The following is a 20,757-nucleotide window of genomic DNA, read 5'->3' on the forward strand; positions in this document are numbered from 1 at the left end:
TTGATGTACATTACTAAAGCAGTTTCCACTTGATTTGGTCATCCACATAGGGGTAGTGGTGACCTCGGCCTACAGGATAGTGAGTTGGACTGGTGATCAGAAGGTGATCGTGAGTTCAAATCCCACCTGGGAACCACTGCCACTTAGCCCTAAGTTACTCCAGGGAGACTGTCCATGCAATCTGTAATTGTAAATCGTTTTGGTTAAAACAGGGTTCCCGCGCTGGTCTTAAAAAGCCTTAAAGCCCAAAATTCAGCAATGCAATCGATAAGGCCCAAAAAGGTCTCAAATTTCAGTTATTCGGTCTAAAAAGTAGGTGCTAGGTCTTAAAAATGAGATCCTGCAAGGAAATCAGTCAATCTATTTACGCGGAAATTAATCAAGTTGGAACCAAAAAAATGGATGACAAAAAGCAATCATATGGTGTCGCGAATAGGTCTAAAATTCCATTCAAAGAGGTATAAAAAGGTCTAAAAAGGTCTTAAATTCGACTTGTTGAAACTTGTAGGAACCCTGTAAAAGCGTCTGCTGCTAAATGGTTAAAATGTAAATCCCATGACATCGGCCACATGCTGTCCTCCCCAGCAGGGTATTGGACACGTCCCCTCACGGTGGAGACACACCAGGTTACAGTGGTTCAAAACGTTTCATCTGGATCAGAATGATCCTTTCTTTTCTCTGGTCCTGGATTTGAGATCGAACAATTAAAGTAGAGATTCTCAGCTTTTATTTAATAGTTTCGGTGTACATATTGGTTTCAACATTTAGAAATTACACCAATTTGTATGTCCAGAGTCCAGAGTCTATTTCAGGGTACCCAAAAGTAATTTGATTTATGGAATGTCCAAATTAAGCACTCAAGCTTAGTATTTGGTGGACAATCCTTTACATGCAGTGAGTGCCTGAAGTCTAACCCCAATAGACACTCAGTGTCTTCTCTGGTGACGCTGCCAAGCCTGTACGGCTGCCAACTCCAATTGTTTGTTTTGAAGTGTTTATGTGTAGAGCCAACAGAGGAGAAATTGCTTCACTGTCCCATTACTTATGCAGAGGACTGTGTTCCTTATTGTTTGGTAAGAAGTTGGCTCTCCACATTGTTACTCGTATATAATCATCATCATAATAATAATAATAATAATAATAATATATGTCATTTAGCTGACACTTTTATCATTTACATGTTCAGTTCATGTTATTGTCTTCATTAACAGACATGTTTTTCTTCTTTTTCCCAGTGACTCAGGCAGGAACAAGTTCTTTACGTCCCCCAGATGATGTTACTGTATTTTCTGTTAGTAGAAGTAGAAGCAATTGATATTACTTTGTTATTGATACTTGAAAATGTATTCAAATTGAAAACTTGAACAAAATAAAACTGCATCCCTGAATGGAAATGTATTGTATTACTTCAGTCGACTTTTCAGCTGATACTGTAGGATATCTGATGGAAAGAAGACTTGCCTTGCCAACAACATACAGCGCTGTGTACTATTTCGTACAAATGATGTGAATGTATCGCACATTGACGACTGGACCTTGGACAACCACTTAGCAATGAAGAGAAACAATATGATGGAGTGCCAGAGCGTTTCGACCAATGCCTTAGACACGACAGCTCCACTCTTCTGATTACGCAGAGCTCCCCTATGAGGACGTGCTGTGGCAGAAGTTCATCCCAGTCATTTCTCTTCTCCCTGCTGTTCCCCTCTCTGATTAAATGCACCTCCCAGCGCTGTCAGAGCAGCATGGTAGTTGTCCATCTTGCGGAACAGAAAAGGGGAGCCTTCCTGCTAAGTACTTGTATGACAAACGACCGGTAGGCTTAGAACTTCCTCTTCTGCAGGAAGTGTCTGTTTCTGTCTTCCACCATCAAACACGCGGCTCCGTCGGGAGGTGAAGTGTGATTGCGGGGATCAAAGTGCCTGTTTTATTTGACACTGTGTAATGTAGCAGTGCTGCTCAAGTTGGCAGCACACAAACTAATTACACATAACGGAATGACACATAATAGAGGGGTTCCTCGGGTTCCTGCTGAGGGGGGTGGGGGGGGGTGTTACAACCCTGGACTTCAACCCTGGACCTGGACCTGGACCTGGACCTGGACCTTGACAGGTAATTAAGAGCTTTCAGCACCACGGACAATGGCCACCCCGCCCGTGGGCCAACGTGATAGCAGGGAGGTACTATCCCATGTAGAATGTGTGTGGAACCATCTGGTCCTGAGCAGGAGAAACAGGGGTTTCAGGATCACCCAGTGGCAGAGGGAGGCGGAGCGACTACAAAAGGCCCGCCGCAGAGGAGCCACCCCTGGCCTCCCCTCCCCTGGTCTCCCCTCCCCTGGCCTCCCCTGGCCTCCCCTCCCCTGACCTCCCCTCCCCTGGCCTCTCCTCCCCTGGCCTCTCCTCCCCTGGCCTCCCCTCCCCTGACCTCCCCTCCCCTGGCCTCTCCTCCCCTGGCCTCTCCTCCCCTGGCCTCTCCTCCCCTGGCCTCCCCTCCCCTGGCCTCTCCTCCCCTGGCCTCTCCTCCCCTGGCCTCTCCTCCCCTGGCCTCCCCTCCCCTGGCCTCTCCTCCCCTGGCCTCCCCTCCCCTGGCCTCCCCTGGCCTCCCCTCCCCTGGCCTCTCCTCCCCTGGCCTCTCCTCCCCTGGCCTCTCCTCCCCTGGCCTCTCCTCCCCTGGTCTCCCCTCCCCTGGCCTCTCCTCCCCTCTCCTCCCCTGGTCTCCCCTGGCCTCCCCACCCCTGGTCTCTCCTCCCCTGGCCTCTCCTCCCCTGGCCTCTCCTCCCCTGGCCTCTCCTCCCCTGGCCTCTCCTCCCCTGGCCTCTCCTCCCCTGGTCTCCCCTCCCCTGACCTCTCCTCCCCTGGCCTCTCCTCCCCTGGCCTCCCCTCCCCTGACCTCTCCTCCCCTGGCCTCTCCTCCCCTGGCCTCTCCTCCCCTGGCCTCTCCTCCCCTGGCCTCCCCTCCCCTGGCCTCCCCTGGCCTCCCCTCCCCTGGCCTCTCCTCCCCTGGCCTCCCCTCCCCTGGCCTCCCCTCCCCTGGCCTCCCCTGGCCTCCCCTCCCCTGACCTCCCCTCCCCTGGCCTCCCCTCCCCTGGCCTCCCCTCCCCTGGCCTCCCCTGGCCTCCCCTCCCCTGACCTCCCCTCCCCTGGTCTCTCCTCCCCTGGCCTCTCCTCCCCTGGCCTCTCCTCCCCTGGTCTCTCCTCCCCTGGCCTCCCCTCCCCTGGTCTCTCCTCCCCTGACCTCTCCTCCCCTGACCTCCCCTCCCCTGGCCTCTCCTCCCCTGGCCTCTCCTCCCCTGGCCTCCCCTCCCCTGGCCTCCCCTCCCCTGGCCTCTCCTCCCCTGGCCTCTCCTCCCCTGGCCTCCCCTCCCCTGGCCTCTCCTCCCCTGGCCTCTCCTCCCCTGGCCTCCCCTCCCCTGGCCTCCCCTGGCCTCCCCTCCCCTGGCCTCTCCTCCCCTGGCCTCTCCTCCCCTGGCCTCTCCTCCCCTGGCCTCTCCTCCCCTGGCCTCTCCTCCCCTGGCCTCTCCTCCCCTGGCCTCTCCTCCCCTGGCCTCTCCTCCCCTGGTCTCCCCTCCCCTGACCTCTCCTCCCCTGGCCTCTCCTCCCCTGGCCTCCCCTCCCCTGACCTCTCCTCCCCTGGCCTCTCCTCCCCTGGCCTCCCCTCCCCTGACCTCTCCTCCCCTGGCCTCTCCTCCCCTGGCCTCTCCTCCCCTGGTCTCTCCTCCCCTGGCCTCCCCTCCCCTGGCCTCCCCTCCCCTGGCCTCCCCTCCCCTGACCTCCCCTCCCCTGGCCTCCCCTCCCCTGACCTCTCCTCCCCTGACCTCTCCTCCCCTGGCCTCTCCTCCCCTGGCCTCCCCTCCCCTGGCCTCTCCTCCCCTGGCCTCTCCTCCCCTGGCCTCCCCTGGCCTCTCCTCCCCTGACCTCTCCTCCCCTGGCCTCTCCTCCCCTGGCCTCCCCTCCCCTGGCCTCTCCTCCCCTGGCCTCTCCTCCCCTGGCCTCCCCTGGCCTCTCCTCCCCTGACCTCTCCTCCCCTGGCCTCCCCTCCCCTGGCCTCCCCTCCCCTGGCCTCCCCTCCCCTGGCCTCTCCTCCCCTGGCCTCTCCTCCCCTGGCCTCTCCTCCCCTGGCCTCTCCTCCCCTGGCCTCTCCTCCCCTGGCCTCCCCTCCCCTGGCCTCCCCTCCCCTGGCCTCTCCTCCCCTGGCCTCTCCTCCCCTGGCCTCTCCTCCCCTGGCCTCTCCTCCCCTGGCCTCTCCTCCCCTGGCCTCCCCTCCCCTGGCCTCTCCTCCCCTCCAGACTACCCTCCAGCAGAGGAAGGAACTAAGTTGGACTTTTCCCCTTTGAACTGTTCGGCCGTAGAGGCTGAAGAGTGCCCTGGTCTCCATGTCGTTCTCTAGCTTGGGTGTGTGATTTTCCCCCGGTCGAACTCTGGTTGCTTGTTGTCACAATATATATTGTTGTCTTCATTAACACACACTGTTTGCTTCTTTTTCAGTGACAATAAAGACCATTCATTCATTCATTCATTTTTCCCAGGCAAAAGGCGAAGACTGCCCCAGGCAGAAAGCACTTCTTCAAATCCCCCAGCTGATTTTAGTATTAATCAAGTAATTAGAAAGTAATGATTGATTAAAAATGCAAACTTTAACTGAATAAAGTGCATTCGTTAATTGTATTACGTCGGTCGGCTTTTAAACACAGTGGAACCAAGGCAAAGACTGACCCAGGCAGAAAGACCTTATTTACATGCCCCAGCTGATTAGTGTTTTCTGTTATACTTGCTTTGTTTAGTTTTTTATGTTCATGTGTTGATGTAAAACTACAGAGCACTTTGCATGGCTAAATATAGATTTCAAGTCCAATATTAACTTGGATGTGTCTGTGTTTCATATGGCCTCATATTGTATGATGCAAGGGGCAGGCAAGTCATCGTTAACTTCAGAGATAAGCTAATACTGTAGATCTGACGGAAGGAAGACTTGCCAGCATTCAGCGTTGTGTCTGTGTACTATTTCTTATAAAGGATGTGAAAGTATCACACATTGAGGACCAGAACTTGGACAACCACTTGGCAATGAAGAGCAACAATATGATTCAGGGTTCCTCTTCAAGTTTCAACAAGTCAAATTTGACCTTTTTTATAGACCTCATTGAATAGAATTTGAGACCTATTCGCGACACCATATGATAGCTTTTTGTTATCCTCGAGGTGATGACAACAGGGATTCCACTGCCATACAGACAAAAAAGGAAGCGAATTGGCATTTCTTTGGTTCCAGCTTGATTAATTTCTGTGTAAATAGATGTGGTCGGACTGATTTCCTTGCAGGATCTCATTCTTAAGACCTAGCACCTCATTTTTAGACAGAATAACTGACATTTGAGACCTTTTTAGGCCTTGTAAATTGGATTGCTGGATTTTAGACTTTTAGGCTTTTTAAGACCAGCGCGGGAACCCTGATGATTGCGTGCCAAAGCGTTTCAACCAAACACAAGCTCAGATACTGGTGCTTTTCAGTCCATCACGCTTGATGATGTATTAGGTTTATCTGAAACGTGTCTTGCCATCTGGCATCTAAAAGTAATCATGTTCACTGACGTTGTGCTCAATCAAGTACGGCCCACTGTATTTACCTGCAATGCAGAACCTGGAAGAGGCAGAAGAACCAACACCTTATCCCCTGGAGAGAAAGATCTGTGATACGCACGCTTGTCATACCAGTTTCATCTTGCTCTGGGCTTCCATCAGACAGGTTCTCTTTTGCCAGTTCACATGCCCTGCTAAGCTTGAACCGGAAGTTACACACATGGTAATAATAAGCTAGTAATAATAATAATAATAACATTTTACCTGCAAACGTTGCAGCTTAAAGTGCTCCAATCATTATATAACCATAATTTAATTATCTAGTCATTTAAAGGCAATATTAAAAAGATGGGTTTTTAGTCTTGACTTGAACATAATTTGCTGAGGTTGCATCCCTAATGTAAACTGCATAAAATGAGAATGCAGCCTCACCAAATCTCTTCTTTTGTACATGTGGTACACAGAGAAAACCAGCGTCAGAAGACCTGAGAGCTCTATTGGGCTGATATGCTAGCAAAAGGTCTTTCAGATATTCTGGTGCTGTGCCGGTGAGAGCTTTATAAACAAGCAGAAGGATCTTGAAATCTGAACTTAACAGGAAGCCAGTGTAGAGTTTCTAAAATAGGAGTTATATGAGCTCGTCTGCTTGTTTTGGTTAAAATTCTCGCTGCTGCATTTTGGACTAATAGATAATTTTACTAGTAGAGGAAAGGGGTTTGGTCAGCCAACCATGTTTCCTTTAACAGCTTCGAAGGACCTCTCACTCACTGTATGGCCAAACACAAGCTCAGCTGGGCTGAATCTAAGGGTGTGTTCTCACTAGAACATTGCTTCACTTGGAATCGGAGTTTAGGATAAAATTAGCTTTGCTCTGCGTCGTTTGGAGCTGTGAGAATGGGCATTCGAAGTCGCTCCCGGAGCAAACAACCAACGCATGCTCCGCTTGAAAAGGGTGGTTTCGCTCCGGTTAGAAACGACACATCGAGGCTGTCCATAGGAAAACAACAACGCATGCGTGTTGATCTGGATAAGAGCGGGACGAACGGGCAATTTTCAATTTTTCTGACAACTCAACTCATCAACTACCACGTCTGTTGCTTCGATTGCTTGTTACTTCATTTACATAAAGGGCTGTGAGAACGCAAATCAGATAAATAATTCATGGAACAATGTTGCAATCTCATCCACTTGCTCCTGGTCATGATTCAGACTTTCATGTAAGAACATGACCTGAGAGACTCCTGGGTTACCTCTCTAGCAGCAGAGAGGAGTAAACGGACCCCTTCATCCCAGTCTTTTGGGTAGCATGCAGTACGCCCACAACATAAACTGAAAGAGTCTCTTGACGGAATCTCTCCAGCGCATCCTGCCATTCAGGATGGTAGGCTGACGAGGGGCAAGGTTGGACAGAGAGCTGTTGGAGCATCTGAGTGAAGAGATCAGACTGTTGGAGAATCTGAGTGAAGAGATCAGACTGTTGGAGCATCTGAGTGAAGAGATCAGACTATTGGAGCACCTGAGTGAGGAGATCAGACTGTTGGAGCACCTGAGTAAAGAGATCAGACTGTTGGAGCACCTGAGTAAAGAGATCAGACTGTTGGAGCATCTGAGTGAAGAGATCAGACTGTTGGAGCATCTGAGTAAAGAGATCAGACTGTTGGAGCATCTGAGTGAAGAGATCAGACTGTTGGAGCACCTGAGTGAAGAGATCAGACTTAACTGTTGGAGCACCTGAGTGAAGAGATCAGACTTAACAGCTTTTGGCAGGCAGGCCAAATATTGAGAATTGAGAATTGAATCAGAGCATTAGATGTAGCTGGAGCTGTGATTCTCTGCAGAGGAATAGCCTCAGGAAAACGGGTCAGCTGCACACATAATAGATAGTAGTAGTGGTTTCCTGTCTGAGTTCTAGGGAGAGGACCAACACATTCGACCAGCACTCACTCAAATGGTTCCCTAATAGCAGGAATAGGATGCTCCCTGCAAAGTTCAAATTAAAAGCAAACATTTTCCTTGATTGCTATTTAAGGTAAGAAAGCAAGACAATCACTGAAATGCTCATGTTTTAATCATAGCACTTGTGTAAAATGGCTTAAATCATTCCTCGTAATTAACCACAGAGTTGGTAACCAATTATTTTTTATTTAGCAATCAACAAAGGTTTGTGTTTGATTAGTCCTCACCGTTTTTTTCCTCAGTAACAACGTCATCCCCTACAAAAACGTATGCCCATGACACCCTTGGCTGTAGAAAAATATGAGGATATATTTAGAATGTCCCCTACGTGGTCGTCAGTGGATCTATACAGAGGTTATTATAAGATCTGCAGCAATTGTACCTGCTAAGTTAGTCATCAAAATTCAATAGAAAGATCTGTGACGACATTCAGACACTCTCAACACACACACACACACACACACACACACACACACACACACACACACACACACACACACACACACACACACACACGCCAGAGACACACACACACACACACACACACACACACACACACACACGCCAGAGACACACACACACACACACACACACACACACACACAAAAAAGACAAGATAAATGTTAAGCTCAAACATACACAATATAATATTCGTCTTTCCAAACACCAAAATAAATGTCTCATCTTTTCTGTGCATTCCTCCCTCCATTCTACAGTATATATACAGCAACGCATAGTCATTACTTTGTTCGTTTCGTGTGGCTACATCCTTCATTCCTGTGACACTGAATGAACAGAGCGTGCAGAACATTAACTAGAGGATAATTTGGTTTTTGAAGCTTCGGTTGAGGTCTTTGTGAGGAAGGACAATGGAGTTGAGGATTATCACCTCAGAAGGGATGGTCACATTACAACCTAAAGAGACAAGAAGAGACAATGTGTGTGATGGGATGTTACTTGCATTGTGTCTGAAACTCCAAAAAAGAGACATTTTCATTATTATCCATGGAGGGTTTTGATAAAGCCTTTGAAGTTTATTCAAATGTGTGGTAATGTGACGGTTATGTGACCAAACAGATTCAAAGCAGAGTCATCATAGTGACATGAGACTGTGCTAACCCGTTGACCTGAAGACAAGGAATTAGCTTCTAGAGCTAACAGAAGTCTTCAGATCTGCAGGCAGCATCACTCGGCAAGCAAGCGTGGCTCACCGAACCCAGTCTGTCATATGCATGCTCCAAATGTCAACATTTATGTTAGAACTTATGTTATTGTTTTTCCTTGCATTATTGTTTAATTAAGTGTGCTTGCAGGATGCAAGGCACCCTTAATGTTCTTGTACATATATTTTATTTATTATTATAGCTACATTTTGCCCGGCTACTCGTCCCACAGTTTTGGCACTAGGTAGACACGAGAGGTATCAAAACGTGCGGCTCGTTCCAACTCGCGTTGCTTGTACGGGAATTATCCGGTTTACATACAGTTTACCCACAATGCCCCGTTTAGCGGACAAAAAATCACATAGACAATGAATGGGGCAATATTAAAAACGCCACAGCTCGGCCTCTGAGTGACGTAAAGACATGCGGTCTTCGCCGGGGGGTGCAGGGGAGTTAGCTAACTAGCGCTAACTAGTTATGTGGCCCGGGGGGGGGGGGGGGGGGGGGGCAAGCACACTTCACAATTTCCACAGGAATTGTCCAGTCTAGTTATGACTTCATTGTTGCAGTGTTGAGGAGCATTTCATTACACCGACCACAGCTGTATTCTGTGTTATATGACAAATAAACGTTGATTTGATTTGAACATGGATGGATCAAATATACAATATTTACCCAGAATAGTGATAGAAGGCGTGAGTTTTCCATCCCTGAAGAGCGTCTCGCTGTCTATCTTGGCGTAAGGGTCGTTGGGGTTGGGGTCGCTGGGAGTCCCCTCTACCCTTGCCCACTTCCCAATGGTGCTGTCCCATCCCACGATGCAGTTCAGGACACAACTATGATCCTAACAGAAGGGAAAGGGGGAATCAGCTCACAAACATGTGCATCATTCATTTCTTTTTTTTAAAGTCTTTGTTGTTGTTGTTGAGTGGAGGCAGACCTTTCTGTATTGGATAGAGGTAGTGAAGAAGGACAAGACAGTAAGGTGGAGCAGGTATGTCAGCAGGGCACGGGCCGGGTTCGAACCCATGCTGACGTGGGCATGTGTGTTTGCACGGTGGGCCGTGGTGCTAGACTGCATCAATAATCAAACCAGTCGTTCAATATAATAACAACCAGTGGCCAAATAATCAACTCTGAATACACGGATTTGCACAATGTTTAAACAAAAACTATGATCAGTGTCAGGAGAGGAACTGCGATTTCGGAATCGAGTACTACAAAAGAACAGCTATGGGGTTGAACTTGGCAGAGACCTTGTGAGTAACTTGGAATCAGCCTTGTATCGTTCTTGCCCCTGTTTTGTATGAAAGTCCCATTATTTTATTCTATTTAATCATATTGTTCTTGCTCCTGTTTTATATTTTATATTTTATATGAAAGTCCCATTTTATCCTATTGCTCTGATCAAATTGTATTTAGTCTATTTTTTGTTGTTGATCTGGTGTTGTTTTATTGTGTAATTGTGCTGTTTGTTTTGGCTGTTGAAACTTGATGTTGAGCTGCTGTCTTGGCCAGGCTCTTTGAAAAAGAGACCATTGTGTCTCAATGGGACCGACCTGGTTAAATAAAGGCTAAATAAAAAGACGGGTGAGACGTTGCGTCGGTGGGGGAGAAGAACATGCCTGTAGAGTGGCCCCATGGAGGATGACGGACTCTCTGACCCGCACCCCGGCTCCGATGGTCACCCCGCTCCCTATGGAGACGTTGGGGCCTAGCTGTGGACGAGAGAAACGTCGTTTTAGTGATGCTCATTACAAAAACCTTGTCGAATTGGACTGGATTCTCATGGCTGGTGGTTTAAGACTTGAACAAGTGTTTTATGTAGTTTATTTGACTGTGTAACAGATGTGTGTGGTGTATAGTGCAGTAAAACAAGGGTTAGCTTAACCACTTACCACAGCAGTAGGGTCAATGTTGGCAGTTGGATGGATGTAAACATTTCCTGGTATAAAAAAGAAATAACATAAGTGGTGTGTGAGTAGTCTTGTAAACAACCTCCCATCTGTCCAGCCGGCACTATTGGCGGGTGGTACGTTTATTTCGGACAAACTGTTGTTTTGGATGCAATTATAGAGCAATTATATATGTTTAGTTTTTTTCTCCAACAGTTGGTTTTCCTACTTGTTCTTCTAAATAACTACAAAGCGATCACACGTAAGGTTCTCTACCACTTATTTTCGGCCCTCCCTCCTCATTGGAAGCCAGTCTTTCCGGGTGGGTTTTATGGTATTGGTTGAGGTACAAGCGGCTTGCATAGATGGCAGACCTATTTAGCAATAAGACAAAAGGGCAAAAAAAATAAGAAAAGAAGATGGTTAAGGCTATTAAACTACTCCATTACCTTCTATCTTGTCTCACTGGCCTAAAAAATGGCACTCCTTCAAATGACAATGGGATGCTAGACCCAGACAGGCTACACTCACCCTGCAGATTTGATCTGGCTCCAGAAGCTGGAGGTCTTGTAGACGTAGAGCTTGCCCTGTCCGGCCAGGGCGGTGAAGATGTCCTGCTCCAGCCGGATGGCCTCCGCTCGGTGCCAACCGTTGCCGTTGGTCTGCTCCTCTCTGGAAGTGACAGTTGACAGTTGGTGATCGTCGTGACAACCGTGGTCCTAACCACGGGCCTAGGGAGTTTACTTACTTACTAAGACAGGTGAACATGTCTTTACCATAATTTTGCTTGTTTATAAAGCTCTCATTGGCATAGCACCAGAATATCTGAAAGACCTTTTGCTAGCATATCAGCCCAATAGAGCTCTCAGGTCTTCTGACGCTGGTTTTCTCTGTGTACCACATGTACAGAAGAAGAGATTTGGTAAGGCTGCATTCTCATTTTATGCACCCAGATTGTGGAATGCACTGCCAGTTTACATTAGGGATGCAACCTCAGCAAATATGTTCAAGTCAAGACTAAAAACCCATCTTTTTAATATTGCCTTTAAATGACTAAATAATTAAATTATGATTATATAATGATTGGAGCACTTTGAGCTGCAACGTTAGCAGGAAAAGCACTATACAAATAAAGTTATTATTATTATTATTATTCTCAGGGCCCCCAGACTCTGGAAGGACCTGCCTGCAGATACGAGACTAGAACGATCAGGGTTTCATTAGACCTTCTCAAATATGGGGGATGACCAGTTTCACCTGCTGTAAGTTAAAATGAGCTTAGAAAGACATTGAAAGGATTCACTAAACACGCAACATCTGGGAACTACTGTGTCTGCTAAAGCTTATACACTGACATACTTCACCATTCAAGACAGGAACACATAGATTTTCTAAATCCCCCTAAATTGAAAGTGAGTGAGCTCAACCACAGACAAGTAGAGTGATACCAAGTGCCCAAGGACGGAAGAGGGTGTTAAAAATGGACAGGCGTGATATTAAAAAGGACTGTGAGGGTAGTTTGACAGTTTTGACAGAGGAATCAAAGACAATGTGGCTGACCAGAGTTTAGGTATAGCGCTGTGGAACCATAACAGTGAATATAAGGAAGTAAACCTTCCAGAAACCCCCGTCTCGAGAACTGTGTACCCCATGTCTGACTTTCAGTCTTTTAGATACAAACACTGTGTAAGACTGACACTTCTTCGATGAATGTCATCATTCTATGATTCATGTGTACCCCAGGGAGAGCAGCTGTTGAATATGCAGCATTCCGTATGAATAAATAAATGAATAAATAAATGTGTCTACTCTACAACTCGCCCTTATATGGCTAGCCCCCACCATTACAGCTTAGACACCATACTAATGGAGGCTTGCCGTAACAGGGCTTCTCTACTCAGTGTGGAGCCAAGCTGTACCGACTTACCCCTCGTATGAATATCTGGTGATGGGGGGGAAACAGGAAACAGAAGGATGGCAGGAAAAGGGGGGGAATGGGAAAAAAAGACAAATGAGGAGAGCCAAGGATAGGAAATGACGGCATTCGCATGCATGCACTCCCACGCCACGCATCCCAGAGGAGGTCTCCTCCCACTCACAGCAGCATGTCCTGCTGGTTCTTCTGGAAGAACGCCCCGATGTGTTGGAAGATGTCCGGAGTGAACAGGTATATTCCACAGTTGATGATGTCACTCACAAAAGTGCCAGGCTTTTCCACGTAATGTAAAACCTGAAAGGAGAGCAGGAGGACGTGAATAAATGTGACAGGGTCTGTTCGTGAAGTCACTGCAATGAAAGCTGCTTTGGATAAAAGCGTCAGCTAAAAGGCATATGGTAAATGGTATAATGGACTGCACTTATATAGCGCCTTTTTTGCTGCTCCAAAGCTGCTCCAAAGCACTTTACAACAGCCTCTCATTCACCCATTCACACACACATTCACACACCAATGGCGGCAAGCTGCCATGCAAGGCGCCGGCCGCTCACTGGGAGCAATTTTGGGGTAGTGTCTCTTGCCCACGGACACTTCGACATGTGGCCAGCCAGGGCTCGAACCGCTGATCTGCCAACCTTGCGATCATTAGACGGCAGCTCTACCTCCTGCGCCACAGCCGCCCCATGTCATATGTTGACAGGGTCTGGTGAAAAAGTCCCCAAGTAGGGCAAGGACATTTTCCAGTTTTTTTCTGAAAATAAGATAAGCTTATTTGTGACACATTCTAATGCTTTGGTCCTCATGTCGGGATCCGATGTAATGATCTGACTTTTCTTTCAATGAATGTGAATACATTTCCGCGTTGTTGAAAATCACTGACACATCACTAGTCAACTAACACAGCTTGTTTTGTGAGCCTGCTAACAATGTAAAGTAGTGTTATAGTCAACTAGGTAGCAGTGTGGATTACTCACCGAATCCATTTTGTTGCAGTATTTTGGCTTGACTAGCGAGTGTGTCTTGTGATTCTCAATAACGTTGAAACGTAGTACCGTGTTTCAAAAGAAAAGTCAGAACATTTTGATTGGTTGCCGACATAATGATTGGCAGACCAACTTAATGATCAGACTGTGTCACATTTGAATGTTGGTACACCTCAAACCAAATACTGGAGAAACTCGCTCTGAATCAAAACACACGCAAAACAGCTTCTAGAAGCTAGTAGCCAAAAACAACATGCTGATAGAACATACTTAAAACTGTTTGTTATATTGTGTGGGCTCTTCACTTTCACACACTTTCGTAATACGAATTTGCGTGACAACTTGAGAATTGCCTACATGCAGACCATTTCACCAGACCGTGTCACATATATTATATTATACAACAGTTAGTTCCGACCAAGTAATTTGATTGGAAAAGAGGCATTCCATGAGTGCTGATATACAGTATAACAGCACTGGGACTTTTAACTATATGCATCACTCCGAAATGACCGTTAATACAAAGTAGCTAGCCTGCAGATGTTTGAGTTCAGGTTACTAGGCAACAGTCCAGTTGCGGAACAATTTTTTGTTGACGGAGCCAAAATAAATGATTAAATAAACAAACAAATCATAATCTGTTGTCACTTATTACTGTTAACTAATAAATTGCGCTGTAGAACTGTTGTATAAAAGCAATATCACACTTGAGGTCGTGCTGTTATAATGAAGGCCGCAGGCCGGGTACCGAAGACAATCACAGCCGTGCTGATATTCAGTATAACAGCACTCCCTCTCGTGTGATATTGCTTAATTATTCCTGAGTGAAGTGGTACGTGAATGAGACTCAGATGATTCAGCTCCATTATCACCTCGTTGGTTTGCTGGTTTTCAACGATACAGCCGTAGTTCAGGGACTGCTTTCTGTTTGCCTGAAATATGAAGAGAAAAAAACACAGTACATGACCATCGCAGGTACTATAGGAGAAAATGCACCAAAGCATATTAACAAGACATCCCTATCTAGAATATTGCAAACAATTATTTTGTGTTAAAAGGTCAACTACCCTCACCCCACCCACCCCCAACCCCCCCCCCCCCCCTCAACTGCTCATCAAAAGTATTTATCTTACAAATCTTATGTTTACTGTATATAAATGTGTTTTTAGGGCATTTCAGATTTATTGAGACAGTAGGGATGACAGGAAGGATGGATGAGAGAGAGAGGAGGGATGACAGGAAGGATGGGTGAGAGAGAGAGAGGAGGGATGACAGGAAGGATGGGTGAGAGAGAGAGGAGGGATGACAGGAAGGATGGATGAGAGAGAGAAGAGGGATGACAGGAAGGATGGATGAGAGAGAGAGGAGGGATGACAGGAAGGATGGATGAGAGAGAGAGGAGGGATGACAGGAAGGATGGGTGAGGGAGAGAGTAGAGATGACAGGAAGGATGGATGAGAGAGAGAGGAGGGATGACAGGAAGGATGGGTGAGGGAGAGAGTAGGGATGACAGGAAGGATGGGTGAGAGAGAGAGAGGAGGGATGACAGGAAGGATGGGTGAGAGAGAGAGGAGGGATGACAGGAAGGATGGGTGAGAGAGAGAGGAGGGATGACAGGAAGGATGGATGAGAGAGAGAGGAGGGATGACAGGAAGGATGGATGAGAGAGAGAGTAGGGATGACAGGAAGGATGGGTGAGGGAGAGAGTAGGGATGACAGGAAGGATGGGTGAGGGAGAGAGTAGGGATGACAGGAAGGATGGGTGAGGGAGAGAGTAGGGATGACAGGAAGGATGGGTGAGAGAGAGAGAGTAGGGATGACAGGAAGGATGGATGAGAGAGAGAGGAGGGATGACAGGAAGGATGGGTGAGAGAGAGAGAGAGAGAGGAGGGATGACAGGAAGGATGGGTGAGAGAGAGAGGAGGGATGACAGGAAGGATGGATGAGAGAGAGAGGAGGGATGACAGGAAGGATGGATGAGAGAGAGAGGAGCGATGACAGGAAGGATGGATGAGAGAGAGAGGAGGGATGACAGGAAGGATGGGTGAGGGAGAGAGTAGGGATGACAGGAAGGATGGATGAGAGAGAGAGTAGGGATGACAGGAAGGATGGGTGAGGGAGAGAGTAGGGATGACAGGAAGGATGGGTGAGGGAGAGAGTAGGGATGACAGGAAGGATGGGTGAGGGAGAGAGTAGGGATGACAGGAAGGATGGGTGAGGGAGAGAGAGGAGGGATGACAGGAAGGATGGGTGAGAGAGAGAGGAGGGATGACAGGATGGATGGATGGGTGAGAGAGAGTAGGGATGACAGGAAGGATGGGTGAGAGAGAGAGAGAGTAGGGATGACAGGAAGGATGGATGAGAGAGAGAGGAGGGATGACAGGAAGGATGGATGGGTGAGAGAGAGTAGGGATGACAGGAAGGATGGGTGAGAGAGAGAGAGAGAGTAGGGATGACAGGAAGGATGGATGAGAGAGAGAGTAGGGATGACAGGAAGGATGGGTGAGGGAGAGAGTAGGGATGACAGGAAGGATGGGTGAGGGAGAGAGTAGGGATGACAGGAAGGATGGGTGAGGGAGAGAGTAGGGATGACAGGAAGGATGGGTGAGGGAGAGAGAGGAGGGATGACAGGAAGGATGGGTGAGAGAGAGAGGAGGGATGACAGGATGGATGGATGGGTGAGAGAGAGTAGGGATGACAGGAAGGATGGGTGAGAGAGAGAGAGAGTAGGGATGACAGGAAGGATGGATGAGAGAGAGAGGAGGGATGACAGGAAGGATGGGTGGGTGAGAGAGAGTAGGGATGACAGGAAGGATGGGTGAGAGAGAGAGAGAGTAGGGATGACAGGAAGGATGGATGAGAGAGAGAGGAGGGATGACAGGATGGATGGGTGAGGGAGAGAGAGGAGGGATGACAGGAAGGATGGATGAGAGAGAGAGGAGGGATGACAGGAAGGATGGGTGAGAGAGAGGAGGGATGACAGGAAGGATAGGTGAGAGAGAGAGAGGAGGGATGACAGGAAGGATGGGTGAGGGAGAGAGTAGGGATGACAGGAAGGATGGGTGAGAGAGAGAGGAGGGATGACAGGATGGATGGGTGAGAGAGAGTAGGGATGACAGGAAGGATGGGTGAGAGAGAGAGAGTAGGGATGACAGGAAGGATGGGTGAGAGAGAGAGGAGGGATGACAGGAAGGATGGGTGAGAGAGAGAGAGGAGGGGTGACAGGAAGGATGGGTGAGAGAGAGAGAGAGAGAGGAGGGATGACAGGAAGGATGGGTGAGAGAGAGAGGAGGGATGCAGGATAGGTCGATGGCCAGAATCGAACCAGAGACCCTGCGATTACACGGCTTGCACGTTGGTGAGCTACACACCACCCAGGCGCCCCGTTTTACAAAGCTTAAAAAAAACAGAAAATCATGAAAGTGTCTCACAGTCGTCCCCATAATGACGAAGCTGCTGGTGTCGCCGTGTTCCTTCTGGAAGCTGACCATCTCCGGCAGGGGGAACTCGGAGCACACGTCCGCGTTCATGATGAAGAACGCCTCTGGACCACCAGACAGGATCTGGTCTCTGAAGTGATAGATGCCTCCCCCGGTACCCAAGGCAGCGTACTCCTGCAAGTATCTACGGTTTCAACAAGTTTAGCAATTAGCAATTCTCTCCATCCTGTCTGTAGGTGTTCTCTGATTTGTTGTCAATTGTTAAGATAACTAATATCAGGGTTCCTACAAGTTTCAACAAGACAAATTTAAGACCTTTTTTAGACCTCTTTGGATATAATTTTTGACCTATTCGTGACACCATAGGATAGCTTTTTGTCATCCTGCCGTAGCTTCGTTCGCCAATCATTTCTTCCGGGGGCAGCGAATTGGCATTTTTTGGGTTCCAGCTTGATTAATTTCCACGTAAATAGATGTGGTCGGACTGATTTCCTTGCAGGACAAGCTAATCTCATTTTTTAGACCTAATAACTGAAACTTAAGACCTTTTTAGGCCTTATGCTGGATTTTAGACTTTTAGGCTTTTTAAGACCAGCGCGAGAACCCTGTGTTAAGATAACTAATATGGTCAATACAAGCGTTTGGAAAGCATTCCACTTGCCAAAATCCATAAGACTCGTCAATTTTCCCCATTCTTTGAAAGGTGTTTGTTTACCTGATTGAGATTTTAAACTCCTGTTGGGCACAGTTGAGGAATCGGGTGAGTTCTTCATTCGGCTGGTAAAAGCCAATGAGCAAAATCTCCTTCATATTTGGCACCTGTCAGAAAAACGAAATACAGCATTGAGTAACATTTCCTGTTTGGCACATCATGGGGAAGATATAACTGGGGCACTATCACACAGAAACAACCACGCACTAGTCTCCATAGCATCAGTCACAATGACACTAGGCTTGAGTCTGGCATGCAAGATTATATGATGTCGAAAGAGAGTATTTTGGACAGTGCACAGTACCACCATACCTTGGCACATGCTTCAATGTGATGCTGTAGCATGGGTACACCAGCCACCGGAAACAGAGGCTTTGGAACCTCGAATGACAGAGGTCTGAACCGGGTACCTGGTGAACAGTTGGGTTAGGTTACAGCATTTTCTAGTATTTTGATAGCTGTGTCTATACAATACATCTGTACATACCATACTGTACATAGATACGTTAACTGTAGAGCTCATAACTGTATACCTCTAACTACCGAACTTGCCATACTATAAACTATCACTGTTATTGTCATGTTTTATATCACTATTTGCACTTCTGGTTAGGCGCTAAACTGCATTTCATTGTCTGCAATGACAATAAAGTTGAATCTAATCTAAACTAATCTAATTTGACCTAATCTAATCTAATATACCCTGGGTTTCTGGGAGAAGGGAATCAGAAGCAGCCACACAGTTCGATTAATGGATGAATACAAAGTCTGCTGTTGTTGAGTCATGCTGTTAACTTGGTCACTGGAAACATTCATGTGTTGTTGTTGTTGTTGTTGTTGTTGTTGTTGTTTATTTGCTGTCCACGCCACCCCATCCTGTCCACGCCACCCCATCCTGTCCACGCCACGCCATCCTGTCCAACCCATCCCATCCTGACCACGCCACCCCATCCTGTCCACGCCACCCCATCCTGTCCACCCCATCCTGTCCACGCCACGCCATCCTGTCCACGCCACGCCATCCTGACCACGCCACCCCATCCTGTCCACGCCACGCCATCCTGTCCACGCCACCCCATCCTGGCCACGCCACCCCATCCTGTCCACGCCACCCCATCCTGTCCACGCCACCCCATCCTGTCCACGCCACCCCATCCTGACCACGCCACGCCACCCCATCCTGTCCACGCCACCCCATCCTGTCCACGCCACGCCATCCTGTCCACGCCACCCCATCCTGTCCACGCCACGCCATCCTGTCCACGCCACGCCATCCTGTCCACGCCACCCCATCCTGTCCACGCCACCCCATCCTGTCCACGCCACGCCATCCTGTCCACGCCACGCCATCCTGTCCACGCCACCCCATCCTGTCCACGCCACGCCATCCTGTCCACGCCATCCTGTCCACGCCACGCCATCCTGTCCACGCCACGCCATCCTGTCCACGCCACCCCATCCTGACCACGCCACCCCATCCTGTCCACGCCACCCCATCCTGTCCACGCCACCCCATCCTGTCCACGCCATCCTGTCCACGCCACCCCATCCTGTCCACGCCACCCCATCCTGTCCACGCCACCCCATCCTGACCACGCCACCCCATCCTGTCCACGCCACGTCATCACAACAAGACCTCCCACACACCATTATTATAACGCCTGGCTGGCATGACTTACACAGCCTTCTGCCGCCCTGCAGCTACTAACCAATATGAACACGGTTCTGAATCCAATTGGGAAAATATAACCGAGACAGCTGAGATACAACATTAGGCCTGGGTTCATTTGCTAGGAGTCAACTGAGTTCTCCCTCAACCCTGGCTCTGCTTAGTACACACACTCACACACACACACACACACACACACACACACACACACACACACACACTCACACACTCACACACACACACACACACACACACACACACACACACACACACACACACACACACACACTTACCCTTCTGTGGGCCTCCGATGAGAATGACCGTTTTCAGCATGTTGGCTCGGCTTGCTTAGAGAATAACCGAGCAGGCAAAAAAACTGCCAAACTCCCGTTGTTGTTATACTAGCTAGTTCTATTCTAGTTGTTATACTAGCTTACTTAACTCCCGTTGTTATACTAGCTTACTTATGTGTAAAAACAAGTGCTAGAGCAACAAGGTGTTCTCCTCTGCTCAATGGAAAGAGCCAGCTGTCAAATCCCTTGTTGTGCTGACGATCTTGTCCTCTTCCTGGTTGTGACGCGCTATTGAAAGCAAAGGACTCTGGGAAGCAGAGTTTTCTTTAAGGAGGGCCTGTTTCAATGAGACTATAATAAAGGTTGTTGATGTCAAACTAGATCGTTCTGGTGGAAGTTGCCCGTATGGATACAGTTATATTTGCTCCAATGTAGGCTTCACACACCCTGTCCATCTTATATACAATGTATTATTGTATCAAGCTCGCCTTCACCAGTTAACCCTCTTCTCCCCCTCCCCTCCCCATGTGTCCCCAGCACTACCTTTAACCTTTTTGTGCCTTTTTATTATTACTACTCAATCTTTTCAGTTTGTAAAGCGTCTTTGAGTGTCTAGTAAAGCGCTATATAAGTCTAATGTATTATTATTATTATTATTATTATTATGATTTAGTATAACTCTCACCTATAATAAATGTATGTGTATTATACAAATCAGGTCAAACATCTGCCTCTCACTACTGATGGCGTACTACTGGGTCTACTCAGCATCACATTAATTCAGGAAAAGAAGCCGAGGGCAAAGTAATTCTACGGTACCATGAAGACAGAAGAGAAGACAACAGCAATATCATAGGTGCAATGGCAGATGAGTTCTTTCTTTACTCGCTTATTAAAATGTAACCTGAAGTCAAAATGATCCCCCATGCAGGTTGTTTATCCGATCTGTGCACATTTACTCTGACACATGCAAATAATTGTTGCCTCAAACAATGGAATACTGTACTCTGCTATCAGCTCAGACTGTGTACTCTGAGACGGTCCCTGTGGAACGGCTACTGACAAAACCAAAGGCCTCTTCATCCCCAAGATGTACAATTAGATGAAGGATTCTCTGAGCAGTAAACATGA

At 47.9% G+C, this 20,757-nt stretch overlaps 1 protein-coding gene across 2 annotated transcripts; it reads right to left on the reverse strand.

The window, feature by feature from the left end:
* Positions 1-7,731: 7,731 nt before the first annotated feature.
* gmppaa (GDP-mannose pyrophosphorylase Aa) lies at positions 7,732-19,869 on the reverse strand. 2 transcript variants are annotated; one of them, XM_080537223.1, is made up of 13 exons: positions 19,627-19,869; positions 17,977-18,074; positions 17,668-17,771; positions 16,944-17,136; positions 14,385-14,444; positions 12,693-12,823; positions 12,521-12,535; positions 11,125-11,265; positions 10,870-10,967; positions 10,597-10,643; positions 10,324-10,416; positions 9,374-9,542; positions 7,732-8,450 (listed from the first exon to the last, which is right to left on the reverse strand). In XM_080537223.1, the coding sequence occupies exons 1-13, from the start codon at positions 19,664-19,666 to the stop codon at positions 8,350-8,352; spliced, it is 1,290 nt and encodes a 429-aa protein (XP_080393349.1). In that variant the 5' UTR covers positions 19,667-19,869; the 3' UTR covers positions 7,732-8,349. The 2 variants fall into 2 exon arrangements, with proteins under 2 accessions (XP_080393349.1, XP_080393350.1); XM_080537224.1 differs by lacking the exon at positions 12,521-12,535.
* Between the last annotated feature and the right edge of the window lie 888 nt (positions 19,870-20,757).

This window comes from Nansenia antarctica (assembly GCF_963989245.1).
Source record: "Nansenia antarctica genome assembly, chromosome: 7".
Classification (NCBI taxonomy): Eukaryota; Metazoa; Chordata; class Actinopteri; order Argentiniformes; family Microstomatidae; genus Nansenia; species Nansenia antarctica.

Coding starts and splice junctions, on each gene's coding strand:
- gmppaa (XM_080537223.1), bottom strand. CDS start 19,666: ATGCTGAAAACGGTCATTCTCATCGGAGGCCCACAGAAGG. Junction 10,968..11,124: donor AGCCAGATCAAATCTGCAGG/GTGAGTGTAGCC, acceptor ATTGCTAAATAG/GTCTGCCATCTATGCAAGCC. Junction 10,417..10,596: donor ACATTGACCCTACTGCTGTG/GTAAGTGGTTAA, acceptor TCTCGTCCACAG/CTAGGCCCCAACGTCTCCAT.